At 37.8% G+C, this 24,045-nt stretch overlaps 1 protein-coding gene across 1 annotated transcript; it reads right to left on the minus strand.

The window, feature by feature from the left end:
- Nucleotides 1-21,170: 21,170 nt before the first annotated feature.
- On the minus strand, nucleotides 21,171-23,415 carry LOC145821188 (uncharacterized). Its single transcript, XM_082917727.1, has 6 exons — nucleotides 23,217-23,415; nucleotides 22,453-23,140; nucleotides 22,083-22,320; nucleotides 21,956-21,985; nucleotides 21,616-21,866; nucleotides 21,171-21,535 (listed from the first exon to the last, which is right to left on the minus strand). The coding sequence occupies exons 3-6, from the start codon at nucleotides 22,312-22,314 to the stop codon at nucleotides 21,317-21,319; spliced, it is 732 nt and encodes a 243-aa protein (XP_082773853.1). The 5' UTR covers nucleotides 22,315-22,320; nucleotides 22,453-23,140; nucleotides 23,217-23,415; the 3' UTR covers nucleotides 21,171-21,316.
- Nucleotides 23,416-24,045: the final 630 nt, after the last annotated feature.

Below are 24,045 nucleotides of genomic sequence, written 5' to 3' on the forward strand. Positions count from 1 at the left end.
CTTTTACACACTCATTGGTGGCTGACATGCTCAAGAGTATGGAAACCGAACCAGAGAAGCCTGGATATAATAAGGATGGCCTGGTTGGTGACTCTGAGATAGCCTTTTCCTCATGCCTGGACTACAAAGAACAGAGGGGAAAGCCATGGAGATGCAAAAAGATGGAAAGTAGTTAAGAGACTCAATATCACCCATGATATGCTAGTATAGGTCAATTCCTCTAGAAAAGCAAAAAATACAATGCTAGAAGTCCATAGAAAAAAATAATCACTAAGGCGGAAGACTCCGATATTTGCTAATCCAAGAGTGTGTACAGAATGAGACATACTATTCAAAAAACACACATTCTAAAATGAGTAATAACCACAGAAAGCACACACATATTAACATGTAATGGATATTCTTATCAATTCCAATATGTACCAAGGATCACTCAAAAATTTTAAGCTTGCAAAACCATACTAAGAAAATCTTTTTGGGATTTTTTTATTTTTTTATTTTTTTTCTTAACCAAAGCAAGACAAAAAACGAACAAGCAGACATTTTTTTTTTCATTAAAAAAACACACAGAAATCCAAAAGCTAAAACAAATAAACAAATTAACACAAGTCAAGTTTTCTCACTCAAACCGCTTTAGTATAAACAAAGTTGTGAGCATTGCGGTTCTTGGGTGGTGTCTTGACATTATGGTTCCCTTTGCTTTCAATGAGAACCCGTCTCGACTTGGTTTCCAACTTCCTATTCCTAGGACTAGACAAACAAAACCTCTGTTCACGATTGGTCTCAAGCAAATCAAAATAACGAGGTCTAATATGACCCTTAACCTCATTACAACCAATGAAGTGTCTCTTACCCCACGAGATGTTGGAATTTCTTCCATCTCTTTGAGACACTCTCCCATGCAACTTATAACAATAAGAGCGAATATGACCATGCATACCATAATGATGACAAATAAAAACAAGGTATACAGGGTGTACCTTCTTTTCTTTGCCCTTACCAACTTTAGGAAGATTGAGAAGTCTTTCTCACTTTCACATGCTTTGAGTTTCATAGTGAGTTTGTCATTCAATTTGGATAACTTAAGAGATTCCTTATACAACTTTTCATAAGCTTGCTCAAGCTCTTCATCATCACTTCCCGAGGATTCATCATCAGTGGCATTCTCAACCGGGCTCTTCAGATACTCTGTTTGTCCTTCAGTTTCGGAAGCCGCCATAAAAACAAGGAATTGTTTATGTTCCTCTTCGCCTTGATCTTCGTTGTCACTTTCATCTTCATCAGATTCTGATTCATCATCCCAAGTGATGGCGAGGGCTTTCTTCTTCTTCAAACGAGTGGGGCATTCTGAAAAAAAGTGGCCAAATCCTTGGCATTCATAACATTAGACTCTTTCAGAGTTCCCTTGTATCTTTCCTTTCTCCTTCTTGGCTAGAGAATTAATTTTGAGTTTATTTTTGCCTTTAGATTTATGAGTATGAGTAGATTCCAAAAGATTAGGATAATTTTTCAAAAAAGATTTTTTAAATTGTTTAACAAAAGCAGCCGTAATCTTGGAATCTATCTCACAATCCTTATCTGAATCATTTCCAACTCTATGAGCACTAATAAAAGCAATGGCATCTTTTTGTTTCTTTTTGAAAATCCTATGTGCTTCATAAGTTTGGAGATTTCCAACCAAGTGATCTAGCTTGAGGTTGTCAACATCTTGAGCCTCCTCAATAGCTGTAACTTTTGGTTGGAACCGATCGGGCAAGCATCTCAAAATTTTTCTCTTAACTTTGGATTCTTGTATTTTTTCACCTAAATTGAAGCTGAAATTTACAATGTCACTCAACTTCATATAAAATTCATCAAAGGTCTCACTATCTTTTATTAAAAGGTTTTCAAAACTAGACATGAGCTTTGAAGTTTTGAGCGTTTAACAGAAGGAGTGCCCTCATGAATAGTTTGTAAGATATCCCAAGCCTTCTTTGCGATTTCACAATTGCAAATACGACTAAACTCTTCAGGTGTGACAGCGCAAAAAAGAGAATTGATAGCTTTACTATTCCAGCTACTATTTTGGTAATCAATTGTATCCCACTTATCAATTGGTTTAGGGAAAGTTACTCCATCAACGGTAATTGTTGGTTCGGTCCACCCATTCATGACAGATTGCCAAATTTTTTCAATATATAGATTTCAAAAACGATCTCATCCGAGTTTTCCAAAAAGAATAATTAGATCTGTCAAGTAGGGGTGGTCGAACCATAGAATTTCCCCCACGTATTGAATCCATTATCACAAATCAAACAAGATCTCGTTCGAAAAGAATATTTTTTTTAAAAAAATAGAACGACCTGCTCTGATACCAATTGAAAATTCTAGAAATCCCCTAGATGTTGATTTGTGATTTTGTATCAATTTTAAACAGTATATAACAATCCAAATCAAAAAATCAAACAATCAAGACAAATCGGCACAACGATTTTGCGTGGAAAAATCACAATTGGACACCTCCAATTGTGATAAAAAAAACAACGGGCAACAGCCACAAAACAATCCACTAAGAAGATATAAAGGAATTACACAGGTATATTCTCAATTACCTAGCGAATCCACGCCCGAATTGAACCAACCTCTATGTGTCTCTTCCAACCTCGTCTTTACCTCGAAATTGTCTTGACGATGAGCCACTCCAGAATCCACCAAAGCTTCAGGCTCAAATTCTTCAGAATCCACCGAAGAACAATTCTCTCTTTTGTGTAGAACAAACAAATAATCCTTTGATGTATACTCTTTAAACCATGAGTTGAATACTCAATCAAAACATCAAAGAAAACTAGCAAAATATCCCCAGATATAAACCTCAGAACCCAAGAAGAAGATCTGGAGAAGTAATCCTAAAATCTGACAAAAACATGTACTTATAGAAATCTGAATCGCGATGTTCACTCGAGTGAAGACTCTCTCGCTCGAGCGAGGAACCAAAAACGCGTGTTTTCCATAAGTGGCTTCACTCAAGCCAAACAACCTGCGCTCAAGCATGAAATCATCTCTTTCAGGTTTTTTGCCAGACGCAGCCTTTGCTCGAGCGAGAACTCCTTCGCTCGAGCAAGCAAGGACAGACATGGAACTTCGAATACAAAATTGCATTTTGCTTCGGGGGCGCTGCCCCTCAACCCCGCCTAGACGCTACCCCGGACCCGCCAAGGGGCGCTGCCCCCTCGACCCCCGCAAGCTGACCGGGCAGCAGCTCGATCCCCATCATAATCAGCTAAGTGGCAATTTTGAAAGCATTAACATCACAAACTTCTCTGCAAGGCACAATTCGGGTTGGATTCGCATCTAAAAACTCATAGCCTCACTGAAATAAAAAGTGCAAAAATAAGTACAACTGAAGGAGTTTTATCAAACGGAATTGCCAAGAATAAAAACCTAACAATTTAAAAATTAAATTATTCTTATTTTTATTAGAGTGAAGCACCAATAAATCGCAAAATATAATCTTGTAAACCGTTTAGTCCTCTTTTTTTTTCTTATGAACCCAAAGGTGCCATTAAAGTGCAAATTATATAAAGGGTTAGTCACCTATGACATGGGTAAGCCCATAAACATTATAGCCCACCGTTTAGAGCCCAATACATATCTCAAATACTAAAGCCCAGCATTACTGAAGCCCCATGTAGCAATAAGAGCCAATGACATCAAGACACATGGCAAGGGAAGGGCAAGCCACATAAGCAGACAAAGATCTACAAAGTTATTGCCACGGCACATCGCCATTAATAAAACCCCTTATAGGATTTATTGCAATAACCCCTCTCCGTCGAGACAGAACGCCTTCACCATGAACAAGGTAAGCTAGGGCATAGACTTTTGGCCAAGGTGACAGGTCGGAAGGGACAACGAAATGATTACCAGAGGATATAAGCAGACGTCGAAGACAGGAAGAAGGTTAGGCTTTCTATCTCTAATCCAACTCTATGATCCACTTCTCTTTCGAACTTGCTCGTCGGAGGGTTCATTGGGGGACTCCTCGTTCCCCATTGAACTCTTGTGCAGGTTCCCTCGTGGGCTTGATCACTCGGACACCGGTTTGGGAAGCATGGATCAGCCCAACCCGTTCCATCGGGAACCCGTTGTATCATCAGCTGGCGCCGTCTGTGGGAAACGAACCCATGACCACGTGGTTAAGCCCATAAAGATTATAGCCCGCCATTTAGGGCCCAATACATATCTCAAATACTAAAGCCCAGCATTACTGAAACCCCACGTAGCAATAAGAACCAATGACATCAAGACACATGGCAAGGGAAAAGCAAGCCACATAAGCAGACAAAGATCTGCAAAGTTATTGCCACGGCACATCGCCATTAATGAAGCCTGTTACAGCATTTATTGCGATAACCCCTCTCTGTTAGGACAGAACGCCTTCACCATGATCAAGGTAAGCTGACTTTCGGCCAAGGTGACAGGTCGGGAGGGACAACGAAATGATTACCAGAGGAGATAAGCAGACGTCGATGACAGGAAGAAGGTTAGGCTTTCTATCTCTAATCCATCTCCATGATCCACTTCTCTTTCTAACTTGCTCGTCAGAGGGTTCACTGGGGGACTCCCCGTTCCCCGTTGAACTCTTGTGCAGGTTCCCCCGTGGGCTTGATCACTCGGACACCAGTTTGGGAAGCGTGGATCAGCTCGACTCGTTCCATCTGGAACCCGTTGTATCATTAGCTGGCGCCGTCTGTGGGAAAGGTTTTTGTTCCGCGCGCCAGTTGTGCTCATTGTCGCCGGAGACCCTCTCCCAATAACCCCCTCCTACCACCTGTGAAGATGGATGGTCACAACTAGATCCATGGCTTCTCACCCCAATGTTCTCGATCATCAAGCCGACCCTCCCAATCCAAATAACCCACCACAGTATTTCACCGAGCTCACCAACAGCATTAACCGCTTGGCCGAGCAAAACCAAGCTCTGATTAATGCTCTACTCCAAAGAAACCTTCATATGCCTCCTATACCGCCTCCAGATATTCCACCCAATCAAGAACGAGCCCCGAGCCATACTATCCTACAGCCTAACCCACCCAACTTGGAAGGCTTGCGAGCTCCCCTCCCGGATATAAACCTGCCACCCTGGGCCCCGCATCCATTGGTCCCGGTACCAACCCCCGAGGGAGAGGCCAGTAGAGCCCCGCTCCCCTCCGGTGGTGACAACATTCCTCTTTGGGATACAGAACTCCGAGCCATGAAGCTCCAACTCCAAGGAGTCATACAGAACATACAGCATAAACCATCTACCACGGCCAACTCGCCGTTCGTTGCCTCCATCCGGGACAAACCTCTACCCCCCAAGTTCAAAATGCCTACCATCGACTCTTTCGACAGTATAACGGACCCAGTCAATCACTTGGAGACCTACAGAACCCTCATGATCCTCCATGCATCCCCCAACGAGATCATGTGTCGGGCTTTCCCCATAACACTCAAGGGGTCAGCTCTACTTTGGTTTAGTCAACTGCCAGCAGACTCTGTCTCCACTTTTCAGCACCTCAGTGACTCCTTCCTCAGCCATTTCATTGGAGCCCAGCGCCAGCGACGTCCAGCAACCTAACTCCTCAATATCCGTCAGACCGAGGGGAAGTCGCTGCGCAGTTTCGTTACCTGCTTCAACACCGAAGCCTTGCAGGTAGCAGAAAACGATGACAAGGTCATCCTTACGGCTTTCATGGCCAGTTTACGGTCATCTGATTTCCTTTTCTCCCTCTCGAAAAACCCCCCGACCTCCATGGCAACCCAACTCTCTAAAGCCCAAAAATACATGAATGCCGAAGATTCCCTAGCCGCTCGACAAGACCCAATAGCCAAAAACCTAACCCCCAAAGAGAAGGAAAAGAACTCAGAAACCAGAAATACCCAGTACACTCACCAAACACCTCAGCACAATGACCGACAACCCCAAGCCGACCGGTCGGCGTCAGCCCGACCGCCCGGCTGGTTCGAAAGATACACACCCCTCAACTCCCCCATGGAACAAGTCTTGAACCAGATTCAGCGAGATTATCCCCTCAAATGATCTATCGTTTCATTTATTGCCCAACGCCTAACCTCCCCCACTACAAGATTCTGCCACGTGTACGACCACGATCCACTGCCCCTTTCCCCTTCCTTGTCTATTCCCCTTCACTTCAACACGTGCCCCGTCGCCTCTCGAACCCCGCGCCACACCACCCACCCTTCGCGGTCGGCCCACCTCATGGTCAATCCCTCCACTCGGCCACCCTTCGTGGTCGGCCCTTCTCATGGTCGGTCTCTTCACTTGGCCACCCTTCGCAATCGGCCCTCTTCATGGTCGGTCCCTCCACTCGGCCGCCCTTCGCGGTCAGCCTTCCTCATGGTCGGTCCCTCCACTCGACCGCGAAGGCCTTCACTCGGCCGCCCTTCGCGGTCGGCCTTCCTCATGGTCGGTCGCTCCACTCGGCCACCCTTCGCGGTCGGCCCTCCTCGTGGTCGGTCACCCCTTTCGGTCGGCCTTCACCCTGTCAGTCTCTCACAACCCTCATTTTTTTCATTATTCCCTTTGTTGGACTAAAGCTGTACTTGGGAATGAGGGACTACTGACATGGGTAAGCCCATAAAGATCACAGCCCACCGTTTAGGGCCCAATACATATCTCAAATACTAAAGCCTAGCATTACTAAAGCCCCACGTAGCAATAAGAACCAATGACATCAAGATACATGGCAAGGGAAGGGCAAGCCACATAAGCAGACAAAGATCTGCAAAGTTATTGCCACGGCACATCGCCATTAATGAAGCTCCTTACAGCATTTATTGCGATAACCCCTCTCTGTCGAGACATAACGCCTTCACCATGAACAAGATAAGCTAGAGCATAGACTTTCGACCAAGGTGACAGGTCGAAAAGGACAACGAAATGATTACCAGAGGATATAAGCAGACGTCGAAGACAGGAAGAAGGTTAGGTTTTCTATCTCTAATCCATCTCTACGATCCACTTCTCTTTCTAACTTGCTCGTCGGAGGGTTCGCTGGGGAACTCTCCGTTCCCCATTGAACTCTTGTGCAGGTTCCCCCGTGGGCTTGATCACTCGGACACCGGTTTGGAAAGAGTGGATCAGCCCGACCCGTTCCATCTGGAACCCGTTGTATCATCAACCTACATATTTGAGTTTAAGTTTTTAGGGATAAAATACTACAACATATAAGAGTTTTAGATACCAAACTTTTTAGTCCCTAAAAGTCAAAATTTTGTTGCAAAAGACATTTTGGGACCAATTTCTATTATCATGAGAATAGTCGCTAAAAAGTCGTTTCGAAAAGTCAAAAACAAGGCTTTTAATGACAAAATTTTGAAAATGTCACTAATAAACAGGTTTTTAAGGGCAAAATAATTTGGTCTCAAAATGATTTATTTTTTCAAACAAAAAATTTGGTCTCAAAAGGATAATAATTCATCACTAATGTTCAATTTTCGTTGCTAAAAATATAATAGCACTACTTTTCGCAACAAAACTATTTGGTCCCTAAAAAATAATTTTGTCCCTAAATTTTAGTCTTTAAAATTTTAATTTTTGTAATGAAAGTGGGTTTCTCAAAATGTAAAATTACACATTTTAGCAATTTGAACTATAGAAGTTTTGGATTTTCCCTCATTCTAGAACAAATCCCACATTATGAACAAAAATCTAACACTCTAACGTAATACTCCAATAATGTAATACTTCAATGTAACATGCTAAAAAATTCCTTTGTGTAATTTTCTCAAACGTAACAACGTAACACTAAAAAAAAAACTCTTTCGTGTACTTTTTCCACATAACGCTCTAATGTTAAAAAAAAAAAAAAAAAATCTTTAGTGTATTTTTCCCAAACATAACTCCAATCAATGTAATCTCAAGCGTAACACTCCAATGTAACATACTTCATTGTAACACACAAAAATACTAAAAAAAAAACTCATTAGTGTTGTTTTTCTAAACGTAACACTCACAGTTTGAAATTATACATTTGTCCAAAACTTATTAAGAAATATTTATACTCCTTTTGGAATAGTTTGAAGAATCTCACATTCTTTTTCTTTTCAGTGTTACATTGGAATGTTACGTTTAGGAAAAGTACACTAATTTTTTATTTTTTATTTATTTTTTTGGTTATATTGGAGCGTTACGTGTGGGAAAAGTACACCAAAGTTTTTTTTTTTTTTTTTTTTTGTGTTACATTAAAGTGTTATACGAAGGAATTTTTTTAGAGTGTTATATTGAAATGTTACATTTACAAAAAGTATATTAAGGAGTTTTTTGTGTGTTACATTAGAATGTTACACTAAGGAGTTTTGTGTGTTACATTAGAGTATTACACTAAGGAATTTTTTTAAAGTATTGTATTAGAGTGTTACATTTGGGAAAAGTTCACTAAGAAATTTTTATGCGTGTTATATTAAAGTGTTACACTAAAGAGTTTTTGTGTGTGTTATATTAGAATGTTACACTGAGGAGGTTTTCTGGAGTATTATAATAGAGCGTTACGTTTGGAAAAAATACACTAAGGAGTTTTTTTGTGTGTTACAATAGAGTGTTACAATAAGAAATTTTGTGTGTATTACATTAGAGTGTTACACTAAAGAGTTTTTTTGAAGTGTTATATTGGAGTGTTATGTTTGGAAAAGAACAATAAGGTGTTTTTTTTATGTGTTACATTAAGGCATTACAGGTCTCATTTGGAAACAGGCTTTTTTAATAATTTTTTGACTTTTTGACTAAAATGTGATGTAAAAAAAACTAGTATATTTGGGATGATTTTTCGACTTTTTACGAAAAAATGTGCAAAAAGTAGAGAGAAAATAGAATCTTTAACTTTTTGGTATAGGTTGTTGGCTTTTTTATTTTTTTAGTGACTTTTTGACTTTTTGGCTAAAATAGTCATTTGCCAAACAAGGCCTAGTTCTTTTTTTTTTAGTGTTACATTGGAGTGTTACGCTTGAGTGTTACATTGGAGTATTACAGTTTGGAATTATACATTTGGCCAAAACTTACCAAGTTGTTTTTGTATTCCTTTTGAAATGTTTGAAAAATCCCACATCCGTTTGGAATATTTGAAGAATCCTATATTTTAAGTTATTTTTGTATTCCTTTTCAAATGTTTTCCAAATAAAAAAGATTTTTATATAAAAATTAATCCCAAATTTGATTCTCATATATCATGTACCTTACCTTTTTAGCACAAAAGAAAAAAAGAGAAGGAACATAATAGAAATGAGAAATTACTGGTAAATCCCAAATTTAGAAATGATGATCCATTTAGTCCTATTTTTTTTCTTATGAACCATTTGGTCATATTTAATTGGTAAGGAATATTTTCCTTTGATTTGGCACAGGCAAAATTTACACATTTACCCTTGTTACAATTTTGGTGGATTCTTTTTTGCTCATTTGTATGTAATGATTGAGATGATAATGTTTTACATTTCCATTTTTGTATGTTTAATTTTTTTAGAATGATATACGATGGATGGGTTTCAATTACTGATGCTTTTTTTTTTCATTAATCTCGATACAGTTAACATTACATTTTTACTACCATAAATGTTATTAATATTTCATATCACCACTAACATTCATACACTCAAAAAACAAGGGAATGGGTGATACATTACAACACAACAAATCAAAAAAATGATATTGACACTACACTTCATTAACATCGATGCGGTTAACATTACATTTTTTATTACCATAAATGTTATTAACATTTCATATCACCACCAACATCCATACACTCAAAAAACAAGGGAATGGGTGGTGCATTACAACACAACACGACAAATGGCCTTAACATTACACTGTTGCCAATCACATAGGAACCCTAAACCGCAAAGGCACACTAACACACCAACTGAAACTAGCATAATTAACCCCATAACAAGAATAAACACTACAAGACTATACCCCATTGAAATACGAAACCCACCATACCATTAACACACAACAACATTACAGGCTAGTATATAACGTTAGGATGCAGTCACAACATATAATTTGACATTCACCGAACAATCTGAATCTTTCAGAAAAACAAAGAAAACAACATCAGAAACCACATAGCTAACGCCATGGGGGTACCAACACAATCACCAACGACGACGAAGGTATTATGTAAACTCAACGGCTACATGTCGTTAATGACTACACAAATGTCAAACACCAACAAAAACACTGTGAATGTTTGCGAAATTCCTCTAATCAGAGAAGAAGAATTGACGGTCTCGTCGATGCAAGTTACATAGTTGATGTGGTGTTGGGAAACAAACGGTGTGTCGACGGAATGTGGATCGTGCCAATTAGGGTTCAAGCCGAATGAGTGGAATTCACTTAAAACCCTATTCAGCAGTCTTTCAACAACATTTAGGGTTTCATTACACTGACATGGAAAAGTTAGTAATGTGGAGATGCTGAATGTAAAAGTTTATGGAACGTAAGTAATGTGGGAATGTTAAATTCTACCGTTTCTTACACTGATTAAAAGATTCTGTTAAAAACGATAAAAAACTAAAAAAAGCCTATAGTGTGCTCCATGTCCACAAATGTAATTTGACCATTACCCAAACCCCACATTATCCTATCATGTGAGGACAAAAAATGATATCATCCTTGATTTAGGACTTTTCGGTTCTAAAGAAAAGATGCGGGATTAATTGGTGCACAAGTTCACAACTTGGGATTTATTGATGTTTCACCCTTTTATTTAATAAATCTTGATGAGATAAATATAAAAATATAAGTTTAACAAAAATTAAAAGTATAAATCAAAAGGGGCTCTTGATCTGTAAATCTAATTTTGAATTTTGTATGCCTAGACATCTACGCTCTAAAACTTTTTGTCTATAAAGACAAACTCTTTCAAAATGACCATACTACCCTTCAACTTACATGCATTTAACGTCTTGAATTTCTCTCACATCTCTTGTCTCAGATTTCTCTCTCTCTCTCTCTCTCTCTCTCTCTCTCTCTCTCTCATACACACATTTTTGTCGTTATATTCATCTTCACTATTGATGCCACTGTTCCTCCACCGCCACTACCACATTGCCACTAGCACCCTTACCGTCGCGTCGCCATCGCCCACACCACCACTCTCTCTCTCTACATATACATACACACATATGTATATATATATATACTTGTCTCTCCTCACTTCCTCTTCCAAACTAACGGCTATTCTAGCAGTTTTAGAGTATGCGATTGAGGCGGCAACATCGTTGGGGGTTCGACAATGTGTCTTTGTACATGGGCAATCTGAAGTTTCATATCTAAATTTTTCTGAGGAGGAAAAAGATGATAAAGATGTCTCAAGACAGAACTTAACCTCTAATTGGTCGTCGTCTCCTCTGATCTGAAGAGGATCTCAAATTTGTAGTACGAAGACTAGTCTTAATCGAAAGCTAGGGTTTTAGGGTTTTATTGGCTTTGGATCTGGTTGTTTCTAAGATCAATCAACCAAAGTTACAGATCTATATGTTTCCTTTCCAAAACCTTAGATGCCTTTCAACCTCTATCTCGTCTCATCATTAGAGTTTCGATTCGATGCATTCCGATCTCAATGTTGACGCTCATCAAAAGAATCATTATCGTCTTGGGATAGAGGGTTGTAACAATTTTTGGATCTGAAATTCTTGTTATGACTGTAACGACAACCATCATTATGGTAGTCTTTATCATTGGATTTGTCTCTGTACTTGCGAGGCATGTTGCTAAATGAGTCTCTACTGAGCGAATATGAATATGTGTTAGAAGAAGAAACCCCAGCAATATTATGAATGAATCTGGCTTTGGAGAGTTTGGTGGTGGTGTCGTCTATTTTGCCTCAAAGAATCACAATCGAATCTGGAGAGGTACAAAATGGACATGAATTTAAAGAAACAAATGAGGATCTAATTTACTCATATTTCTTGTCGTATTATTATTACCTTCATTAGATTCCAATTATTCTTTACTTGTACATATCTCAAGTAATAGTAATAAAATTTGTATTCTCTTTCTATGCATCTTGTGTTTCGATCAATAGTGGTCACTATAACAGCTGATATGCATAAATTTAAAAGGATGTCAATTTTTCATGTTCAACTATTTTTATAGCTGAGGATTTAAAGCTGATGTATCTTTATTGTTTTTAGGCACTCGTAAACAAGTAATGGATTTGTGAAACTTACTATGATGTTCTATATATAGTTGATCCACGAATGTTTTGGGTACAACCTTTTATTCATGTAATGAATGAATTTTGTAAAATCTTGATATATATATATATCGAATTCTATTTATCGGTTTTATATTTTCATTTGGATAATTAACACATTTTCATTTGGATAATTAACACTGTGTAAGTTTGATGCCTAAGATGTTTATCACTATATTTTCATCAAACCCAAACATATCTATATTTTCACTCTCTCTCTCTCTCTCTCTCTCTCTCTCTCTCTCTCTCTATCCCTGTGTGTGTTTAAACAAATAGTGGCTATTTTGTTGTTGTTGTTGTTGTTTGCAATAGATAATAAAAAATAAAAAGTTTAGGCAAATAGAGATAAAAAAAAATTGAGTGAACAAATCAAATTTTTTATTGTTGTTGTTATTGAACAGATAGCTTTGAAATCTTCTTCTTTGGTTGCACATTCAAAGCACTAGAACAAATAAAAGAGATGAAAGAGGAGAAATTAGATTTGGAGAGTAAAAATTAACAGATAGATTAAACAGATAAGAAAAAAATAGAATAGATAATAAAATTTAGTTTGACTTGGTATTTCAAAAGATAGGAAAAAAATTAATAGATAATAAAATTTGCACAAATATTTGAACAGATACAGGAAAAAATTAAACAGGTAAGGAAAACAATTTTGAACAGATAGGGAAAAATTTTGAACAGATAGTCAACAAAAGTCAACAGATAAATTAAAGGGTAAAATTGGAAACAAAATGTCCTCCAAAACTAGCAAAATGATTTCTCACCAAACTATTTCACAAATGATGGACCTTTCACTAACAAAAAAATATACTTTAGACTTGATACTTTATACCATTCTTACTTTGGACTTTTCAACAATTATCCCAATCAAAAATTATTAAATTTTCAAATTTTCAAATCATCTAAAAAGTGAAAAACATTATTGTTAGGGGTATTTTTGTCCATCATATTTTTGGAGGACCTAACAAATTTATTGTCATTATTCTTCTACAAACTAAGAACGAGGGAGATGAAAAAAATCCTTATACAAATTACATATAATTTAATTTGTGAATTATGTATAATTTATTAAAAATAAATGCACTTCATTCTTTACTCTTAACTACAGATGTTATGGTACGTCCAATCTAAATATATTATTTATTTATGGGTGTAAACACCCCTTTTTGACTGTCCTCAAGACTTGGACGCCATCATTTGTACACTCGATGATTGTGCTTATTTGTGTTCATTTTGAGCACCCGAAGTCCTCAGCGGAACGCCTTGTCTTTGAGCCTCTAAACCTTATATGTTTTGTGCATGTTTTTGGACCTAGAGCTTGTAGCCTCTAGCCTGGAAGAGAGGGTGACCTGTCGGCCAGCCCTAGGATCTGTTGGCCATGGCTTGTGCTTGTCGGCTACCAATGGTGGTCAACGGCCATTGGTCTCTTTTTCCAGATATTTGTTTGCCAGTTGTGCGAGCTGTTACTCACTGGGCTGCATCTTCATACATGTGTATGGTAGGATGTATTCAAGCTCAAGACTTGATTTTTTGTATATAGGGGGTGTCATCTCCCATTTTGAGAGGTTAGACATTTTAGACCAAAAATCTCTCTCTCTCAAGAATTCGTTCTCCCTTTTGTTATTTTGTGCCTTAAAGTCTAGTTTCTCTACACTTTTGCACATCAACCCTTAATCAAACTTGGCCACCTTGGAGATGAGGTCTTTTGGAGTCTTGCTTGTGCTCTAGAAGAAGGTTTAAGCTTGGATTGTTGCTTAATTTGTGCTTGAGCTTCAAAAGGTAGTTTACTTGATTAGTATACTTGCTTTGAATACTTGTTTTGCCATCCTTTTGTATTGTTTTTGGGCTGATTTTCAACTATATAAAAAGAAAACTCTATTTTTGAGGCTTAAAATGATGGTTTGAGGCTATCTTGTGTTAAGGGGTAATCCACCCTTCTTATTATTTAATTGTTTAGACTTTTGTACCATTTTTCATCACATTCAAATCAAACCTTTTGGGTCTTTTGACCACTAAAATTCAGAGATTTTTCAGTGACAAAAACCTTCTTTTGATGTTCAAAATTGGAGGGGTTAGCCTCCCCTCCTTGTGTCTTGCTTGCATGCCTAGTTAGCCTCACATGTTAACATGTTTTTGCCTTTGTTTTGACCTGCTTTAGCTCTGTTTTGGGCTGTTTGGGTCATTTGAGCTTTGTTTTGTATAGTTGTGATGTAATTTTCTTCACTAGATTAGTGTTTCTAGGCTTTGAGCATCATTTGTGTGTCTTGGTTGCATGTTTTAATGCTTTTTCATACCTAATTCCAGCACTTAACATCTCTACAACCTCCCTCTTTGCTTCACCTTTTCATTTGTTTGAGGGTTGTTTCAACCTTAGTGTTGTTTAAGCTTAAGGTTAAGGTTCATGCTTAATAGTTTAATCCTCTTTTTAGGGTTCATTACCAACGGCATGAAGCTTCCCTCATGCTTTGAACTACCTCTTGGTTGAAACTTCTTTCGCTTTAGAAGACACTCACCAATGGACTTAATCGATTAGAGAATGTATCGGTAATGTAAAATGAGTAAACAAAATGAACAAGTAAAAGAGGCAAGATAAGCATCTTTCGTGTTGCATTGCACGTGTTCAAATCGGACGTTAATTCGAACACAAAGAAACCTGGACATTTCATACTCGAAAGTGATGAAATGCGTCACTTTCCGTGGTCACCCTCACCCTCACCCTTGATCATGCATGATAGGGTGGTGGCCTTTTCTGAGTCTTGTTTTGCACTTATTAAGCTTGTACAAGCTTGGTTCCTTAGCCATCATGAATGGAAAATGCATGGTTGATGGTTTGAGAGCCAAGAGTTACACTCATTTGAACTTGTGTGATGATAAGGAGCGTAACAGTACAAACAACCCTTGAGATTACACTGCTTTACCTATGTTTGCTCTCTGTTGTAGCAAAAAGGGAAGTTCCGACCGGCCACCAATGGTAGCCGACCGGCCATCAATGATGAAAGTTGTTCAGTGTGATGGAAAAGGGGAGCGAAGGTGTTCTGGAAGTTGGTAGCTTCTTTGGTGTTCAAATACGCAAACAAAGGCATTCAACGGCAAAGCGGTGGCAGTTTCGGGTGGAAACCAACCAAGCATGCATATGTCCCTCGCTCCCGAGGCCATTTAGTTGCTTTGCTTAGCTGATTTGAGGTAGCTAATTCATGCAAGTGTTGTAACTATTTAATTAGCTTAGATAGTTAATCATTTAATTGTTTTAATTAGCTTAGAATAAGTTAGTTAATTCGTTTCAATTGTTGTAATAATTAGCTTTGCTTAATTAGCGTAGCTAGTTAGCTTATTCATTTGGACCCTCCCTCGTGAGGGCGTAATGTTGTAATAAGTGTGTGTGCATGTGTGTATGTCTTCCAACCTCACATTTTTCTCCCTTTTATTTAATCATTTTATATGGTTAAATTACGAACATTTTCAATTAGCATATTACATGCTTGCATCCATTCATTTGTCTTGCATGCACCGAGGCTCGGCGCATTATTCAAACTGCATTGCACTTTCAATATCTTTTTTGAATACATGTTTCAAAGCATGCTATCAAAGTGTTGCAAATACCATGATTAAATAGCCGAGCCTATTTAATTACATCATTGTATGTGTTGCATTAGTCATTTAACATAGTTAGTAATCATGCATTTTTCTAACTAGTTTTTTTTTTTTTGGCTTAGAGTACTCGGTGAGTTTTATGCTTTAGCATACTTGCATGAGTGTAATTGCTATGTTGCCATGTTTCGCATGCTTTCCATGAGGTTATGTGCTTAAATGTTAAACTACATGAATACCTGTGGATGAAGGCTTGTTGTTTGAATTGGAACGATTCAACAATCGTGTGCTTTAAGCCTACTTTGTTGAGTGGCAAATCATGTTTTGAGCCCACTATTTTTGGTGGCAAATCAGAAGCTTTAAGCCCACTTGAGGTGGCAAATTCAAACCATTTTCGGAAACAAACATGAGTTGAATTGTTCCAAGTCTTGCGACTAGTTTATACTTGCATGTGCACATCACATAGTAAAATTAGCTAATAACCGAAACAAGAACATATAATGTTTATAAAAATACATATCATGATTAGTAGAGGCCGATCTTTGATCGGGCGAGCGGGGGTGCTCATTTCAGGATCTTCCCCTCTCGTACCTAAGTTCCCGAGCTGAGGCAACTTTGGTGATGATGGACACGTGGCCTTCGGCACGAGTCAGGGTTTCCCAAATTTTTTCAAAAATAAAATATTTAGGTGGCGACTCTGTATCTGGCAATGCAGTCCAATTTTGGCATTATTTGATTTAAAATCGATTTTTCAAAAAAGTTTGCCGGATTTGGACTCTTTGGTGATTATCAGTTTCACATTGCACTTTGTGCAACTAGATTTAAAATCGCGAGAGTACGAACTGTAAAGTCTTTCTTTTTAAACCCTTTCCGAAAGGCGGGGCGCGGAAAAAGGCGAGTCCACAATAGGTAAATTACAAATACACCCTTGAGGTTTGCTTAAAATACGAATTGGCCCCTATAGTTTGAAAAATTACAAATACCTCCCTGTTAGAATTTTGTATTTAACAGAATTAATTGAAAAAATGAAATTTCTAACTGTTCACCTATACAATAATAAAATTATCTGAATTATTAATTTAAATAAAATTTTAACATTATTAAAAACTGTTAATTAACTTAATGATTTATTAATAAATTGGCCTATTTGTTATGAAATTAGAAACCTTAGAGGGCATAATGTAATTTCTAAAACCATAAGAATTGTAATTTAAGTAAATCTTAGGGGTGTGCTTGTAATTTACCCTTTATTTATTTAGTGGATTATTTCTTGTTTTTAAATTATAACACATTAATTTTAAATGTTATTATTAAAATTTTAACATAACATGTGGTTTACCATATCATGTGGTAAAAATAAATAAATAAATAAATGATAATTGATAAATTAATAAAGGATTAATTACATTTTACCTCCTTATGTTTTTGTCAAAAAACACATTACCTCTTTATGATTTAAAAATATATATTTAACCTCCTTGTGATTTAGAGTGAAGTGTAACGACAAACTCTATTAACAATATTTGTAAAAGTCTGCATTACCCTTAATATGTTATCAAATTTTCTTTTCTATGCCATCCTAATCTCATAAGTCAAAACCAAGTTTTCACTTTCTTTCCTTTTCTTCTATTTCTTTTTTGCCCTTCTTTTTACGTTTTTTGATCTCTCATCCCCTTCCTCATAGTCACCCCGTTTTCTTTTAGCTAACAAAATCAACCAAAATAATTTTTCATTTCCGATGCATACACCCATTTTTGATGCACAAAAAATTTCAAATTAAAATAACACACAAAACATATATATATATATATATATATGTATGTGTGGGTGTGTGTCGTACTCCTATATATATATATATATATCAATTAATATATATGTATATACAACATATACATAAAATTGAAATCGCCCACCACGTTTGCTGTTGGGAAATTTTCAAAATGATTTTCAAAATTTATAGTTTAGTTTTTGGATATTTTCAAAACCTTCTTTATTTTTCTTCGGAAAATTTGAAATAAGCTTGGGGACTTTGTCCCACATTAGAAAGAGAGAAAAACATGGAGCACTTAATAAAGTTCTATATGGAATATTCTTTTGAATTGGAATTGTAGAATGGATGCTAGAGCGCGCATACGCAGGCAGTAAGCTATGTGGCATTTGATGGCACACTTAGCAAGAACGCATTAGCGCCATGAGGGCACTTTTCTATTTGCATCGAATAGGTTGGAGCGATGGCATAGATCCGACATGGCATGAGTGACATGGAATACAATCCACTCTGCGTGACAGTGATGTGACGTCCATTGGGAACGAGTCAACCAACCAATCGAATGGCTGCGTGTCCGATCTAAAGTGGTCTGATCATAGCCGTTGATTGGAGATGCACGTGATCGTATGGTTGATATAGCACCCGATTGTGATCATGTATCATTCAAGGCATCTATTTAGTGTGAGATTAATCTGCACCATAGATCGACGATCCAACAATCAAATCTGATCGGATGTGATCAAGGGACATGATCATTCGATCAAATGCATCAAGGCTTATAGGCAGCAAAATCAACCATTTCAATCCATCAAAAATCTAGAAAGCATTCCCATAATTCTCTCTCTCTCTCTCTCCCTCTTGATTTAAAGTTTTCGATCAAAAGTTTCGTAAGCAAGTTTCTACTTTTCTTACTACTAATCAAATTCTGCAAACTTGATTATTAGTGTCTATGTTTTCTTGATTACATCAAGAGTATTCTAATCTCCTGTCGTCAATGTAAACGCCGATAGATTTGATCCTTAGATTAGGCTTCATTGTATCCTAAAGACAAATTTGTTGTAACCCCCTGCACACTTATTAGTGGGTGCAAATACTGTCACTACAGGAAAACGTGTTTTTTGCGACGGCAAAACGCCGTCGCAAATGGTCCGTTAGCCGTCGCCAATACCTTTTGCGACGGTAAGTTGGCTTTTAGCGACGGCAAAGGGGGGGTCGCGACAGGGGGGGTTGCAAAAGGGATTTAGCGACGGTAGGTGCCGTCGCCATTGTTTTTTGCGACGGAAGGATGTCTTTTTTGCGACGGTAATTTTCTGTCGCCAATAACGCAAGAAAATCTGACTTTTTGCGACGGCTAAGTATTTCCGTCGCTAAAAAAGGTTTTTGAGACGGCAAGAAGGCCGTCGCTAAAAGTGTGGTAGCCTATACTATTGCCGACGGTAGGCTGAGCCGTCGCTAAAGGTTTTAGTTTAAATTAAATTACTAGCTTTTGCGACAGGATGTCTGCCATCGCAAAAGCCTCCAAAAATGTTTTTGCGACGGCTTATTATGCCGTCTCAAAAAATTTAAAAAAAAAAAAAAAACCCTGTTGGAAAATTATTAAAAAAATAAAAATAACCTGTATTAAATGAAAAATAACTATAAAAAAATCCAAAAATTAAATTTATAATATAAATACATACATAAATAAAAGTTGACAAATAATAAAAATTCATAATGTTGTTCCATTCATAACAATACAGAAATAAAAATGCATAAAAACAAAAATTATGCCACTACATAATGTCGCATACTACATACATAATGTTATTCACAAATTTAAATAACATAAATCAAAATCAAAACCAAAATTTTTCGTCTTGATGTTATTCACAAGTTTGCGACGGGTTACAAAAAAAAAAAGTTGGTAATAATCTTTGTACGCCCACATTCCACAAGAAGCAAGCTGCTACTCAGGAAATATCTGAAAAAAACAAAATAAAAATAATTAATAACCATATAATGGTGTTAATATTTTAATTACAGAAAAATATAAAAAAAAAAATTGACTACTATATAATTAGAAAGATAGTTTAGTAAATAATTTTGACTAGACCGAAATCCGGCTCTAACTCCCAAACCGGGAACCCGTTTCGAGCCCCGTCTTCTCCCACAAGTCTCTCGTGCCTAGGCGGACGCGTGTGCCAACTTTCGTGCTAAAGCGACGCCGTTTGGTGATTTTGGAGCATTAACGCCTCGAATTCAAGTTTCTTAAGGAACGAGTTTGCCTAAAGTGAAATCCGGCTCTAACTCCCAAACCGGGAACCCGATTCGAGCCCCGTCTTCTCCCACAAGTCACTCGTGCCTAGACGGTCGGGTGTGCCAAGTTTCGTGCTCAACCGACGCCGTTTGGTGATTTTGGGGCGTTAACGCCTCGAATTCAAGTTTCTTAAGGAACTAGTTTGCCTAAAGTGAAATCCGGCTCTAACTCCCAAACCGGGAACCCGATTCGAGCCCCGTCTTCTCCCACAAGTCACTCGTGCCTAGGCGGTCGCGTGTGCCAAGTTTCGTGCTCAACCGACGCCGTTTGGTGATTTTGGGGCGTTAACGCCTCGAATTCAAGTTTCTTAAGGAACTAGTTTGCCTAAAGTGAAATCCGGCTCTAACTCCCAAACCGGGAACCCGATTCGAGCCCCGTCTTTTCCCACAAGTCTCTCTTTAACTTAGAATGTCTAAATTATGCAAAGATACATTTTAGCTTAGAATGCAAAGATACATTTTATACCTGATCTTCTGGTGGTGGTGTATATGGATTCTCGTCTTCTGCAGATTCCCTAAATGCCCGGTGGCCACTCGATGCATCAGGAACCTATGATAGTCAATACATAATGTGGTAATCATATTCGAATTTTATACATAATCTTGTGTGAAAATTGAACTATCAAACAATTTAATTTATATCGAACCTGTCTATTGGGATCTACACTTGCCCCCTGTGACACTAAGGCCATCATCTCAGCTCTCATCTGCTGTAAATGTGTAGAGAACTCTGCTCGCAGCTCCTCCCTCAACTCATCCCTTAGCTCTGCACGAACCTTCTGCATGATCTAATCAATAGTCGATGGCTGGGGTGTTGGTTGTGATGGCCCAGCACCATCTTTATACACCGCTCTTCGAGGCACAATTCTCCCGTATGTGCGACAATATCCATGTCCGTCATGACCTATCAACTCATGGAAAATGGCATTCCTAGCCTCCAAAGTCCGACCATCCTCAGGTAGCATAGAGAGTTGACGATTAAACTCATCCTGTATTGAATAAGACATATAAGTATATGCCAAATTAAGATGGTTGACACACAAAAAATAAACTTTAAATACAATCAAAGGTGTTTGGAAACTACCAAGGTCTGAATAACCTCTGGGTCATCTACTCTACGTGTCATAAGCCAAACATTCATCTTATCAGTAGACTCCCCCTTACTGGTGATCTGCATTTTTTTAGAAATATGAAAATTAGAATGTAAATAATTTGTAAATATACAATGTTTATTTATATACAAAAATATAACAATAAAATGTAAACCTCATGCCGTATCTGAGAGAAAGTAGTACGCCCTGTGGTATGAGCTATGCCGTGAGCTCGCCGATTTTTAGCGTTCCTACTTGCGATTTTCTATAACAGGTTCGACAAATGTGAGTATGTAAATATGATTTGTATGTTTACATATCATAAATATAACTTATTTGTATACCTCAGCATCGGAAGTACGCCAACACTCCACAAGTTCTTCCCACTGGCATGGCACAATGTGCATAGGAACATCATCCTTCAGATTAGGATCAGAACTTCTAGGCTTGAAATACTTAGCCTTAAGCTTGTTCTTGTGATCCTTCCATATGTTGTTGCAGTTTTTCATGCAGATTGGCTTGTACTCCTCTGGACATATATTCAAATTGTCCTATAAAACACAATTTCAAAGTTTAAATAATAATAACACAATTTTGGAATTCGAATTTGTAGACAAAAATATACTTTTACCTTCACATCCTTCCAGATAGCATCAATAATATCATCAGGCACATTGTTCCAGTCAAGATAAGTAAGAGGAACAATGTTACCATTCCGCACAATAATGCCAAGTTGAGTAGTTAACTTAGCCACGTTATCCCCTATTGGACAGTAATTTCCATCAAATTGTATGTCTAGCTTTTTACCAGTACCCCACTCTTTAATGCCCTTGGCACATCCTCTACCACGCCTAGTCGAGGTTGATGAAGAACTAACATGACCTGTGAGATACAATAACAATAAACAATATGCAATGGTAATAAACAAATGCAAATTTAAATAATGTGAATACAAATCATATCACATAAACCTGAGGTGGGCTGTGAAGAAGTCGAAGGGTCTGCAAAATACAATGAGAATAAACAAGTTATATATAATGAGCATAAATAAATGTATGTTTAAATAATTTTCATACAAATCAAAGCAAATTTATATACCTGCGGATGGCTCATAAGCTGATGATGATAGCTGCAGTGGTGGCACTGATGGTGGACGCACCGATGGTAGGCGTGGAGGCTGAGTACATGGTAGCTGCTGTAGTGTCACTAAAGGCCCCTCCGATAGTGGCCGATGTGATGCCTCCTCTGATGGTGTTGCTACTGATGTCCTGTTATGTAGCACATCAGACATCATGCGCCGGGGATGATCAGGCTTCCTCTTCCTTCCCATAATAATCTGCAAGCAATATAACATTAATTGACATTAGAAACATAGACAATGGTTTGTTGTCAACTATAATATGACATTAATTGAACTAATACAATTACAAAGACAAAGTAAATTAAGAAATTGATGATTAACTACAACCTTGGCCTTAATTGAATTACTAATGTTTCCACCACTATCAGCCTATTTGAACATCAACTGTTTCCCCTTCTGCGGCTTCCCTCACCCAACCAACTTCTTCATCACGAAGCATTATATTTTCTTCCAATTGTTGGCTCATGTATGGCTCGATTTGTGGATCAGTCGAACTCATATCAAATAAACCTCTTTGAGACATCTTCACCACGACTTGCCAGTCTGGTTGTAACGGGTCTGCAACATACCAAACTTGCTCTGCTTGGGACGCCAAGATGAAAGGTTCATTGGTAATTCGATCATCTCGGTACAACAAATGATTGAAGTTCACCAACGTGAAATTGAAGACATCTTCTTTCTTTCCGTGAATGTTGTCAATCCAATCACACTTAAACAACACATGTTTCTTCTCATTGGAATATCGAATCTCAACAATATCTGTCAATTGTCCATAATAGTACACAGACCCCACACGAGGATTCTTGTCTTTTCGACTAGCATAACTTATGGTATCTGCCTTCAAAGCTACACCACAATTTTGTGTGGCTCAACGATCATCCATGGCCTTTACTCGATACCGAAACCCATTCAGTATATACCCGTTGAACCTCCTTGCCAAGTTATGAGGACCATTTGCCAATAGAATAATCTCTTCAGAAAATATGACATCAGTAGTCCTTCGCAAAGTTTGGACCTATTTTACACGAAAATGTAAAATTTAAAATGTAGTTCGACTTAAGTAACTAGAATCTATAGAGTTAAATACATACATGTTCCTTGAACCAAATGTGAAAAGTTTCAAAATGTTCACGCCGAAGCTGATGATCGTCAACACGAGGCATTTTGAGCTTAAGTACTTCAAGGTGTTCGCTGTGTAGATTGAAATTTTAGCAATACAAAAAATTTTGTAGAAAATTCAATAAAACATAATAAAATATTGAGTGAGTGACTTAACCTACTTTATGAATGGTTGAACCGCACTTGTATTGAATAAGATGTACCGATGAGCTTGTACCCAAGAAGTATTATCAAGATAAAAGCCTGTGTTTTCACCAATAGCATGACCCAAATTATCAGCACCACTATAGTTCCTCACGGGTCGACTAGATTTGGTTTCCACATCATTGAGATATTGTGCACAAAAATTCAGGCATTCTTCCATAAGATATCCTTTAGCAATTGATCCTTCAGGATGAGCTCTATTACGCACGTATTGCTTCAAAGTAAGAAGATACCTCTCAATTGGATACATCCATCGAAACTGAATCGCTCCACCCAATAAGGCTTCATCAGCTAGATGTATAGGCAAGTGCTCCATTATATCAAAAAAACTCGGAGGAAATATTTTCTCTAGATGACAAATCCGTCGCACGATTCACTTTTGAACACAATTGTCTAAAGAAATTGCTCAATTCAATCAAGGGTTCAATTACATTCTTCGGTAACGATCTTCGAATAGCCAATGGAATAAGTTGTTGCATCAGAATATGACTATCGTGGCTCTTAAGACCTCCAATACTTCTATCATGTGAGCGCACACGACGTGATATATTGGATGAATAGCCGTCGGGAACTCTTACTTCCTTCAACACTTTCAAG

This window comes from Camellia sinensis, chromosome 3 (genome assembly GCF_055761805.1).
Source record: "Camellia sinensis isolate YWXY chromosome 3, ASM5576180v1, whole genome shotgun sequence".
In the NCBI taxonomy this organism is placed as follows: domain Eukaryota; kingdom Viridiplantae; phylum Streptophyta; class Magnoliopsida; order Ericales; family Theaceae; genus Camellia; species Camellia sinensis.

Excerpts from the sequence above, each read along its gene's own strand:
- LOC145821188 (XM_082917727.1), bottom strand. The coding sequence starts at position 22,314 with ATGGGAAGGAAGAGGAAGCCTGATCATCCCCGGCGCATGATGTCTGAT. Across the intron at positions 21,867-21,955 it reads TTCTTCACAGCCCACCTCAG|GTCATGTTAGTTCTTCATCA; the intron begins GTTTATGTGATA and ends TGTATCTCACAG. Across the intron at positions 21,536-21,615 it reads CTATCTGGAAGGATGTGAAG|GACAATTTGAATATATGTCC; the intron begins GTAAAAGTATAT and ends TGTGTTTTATAG.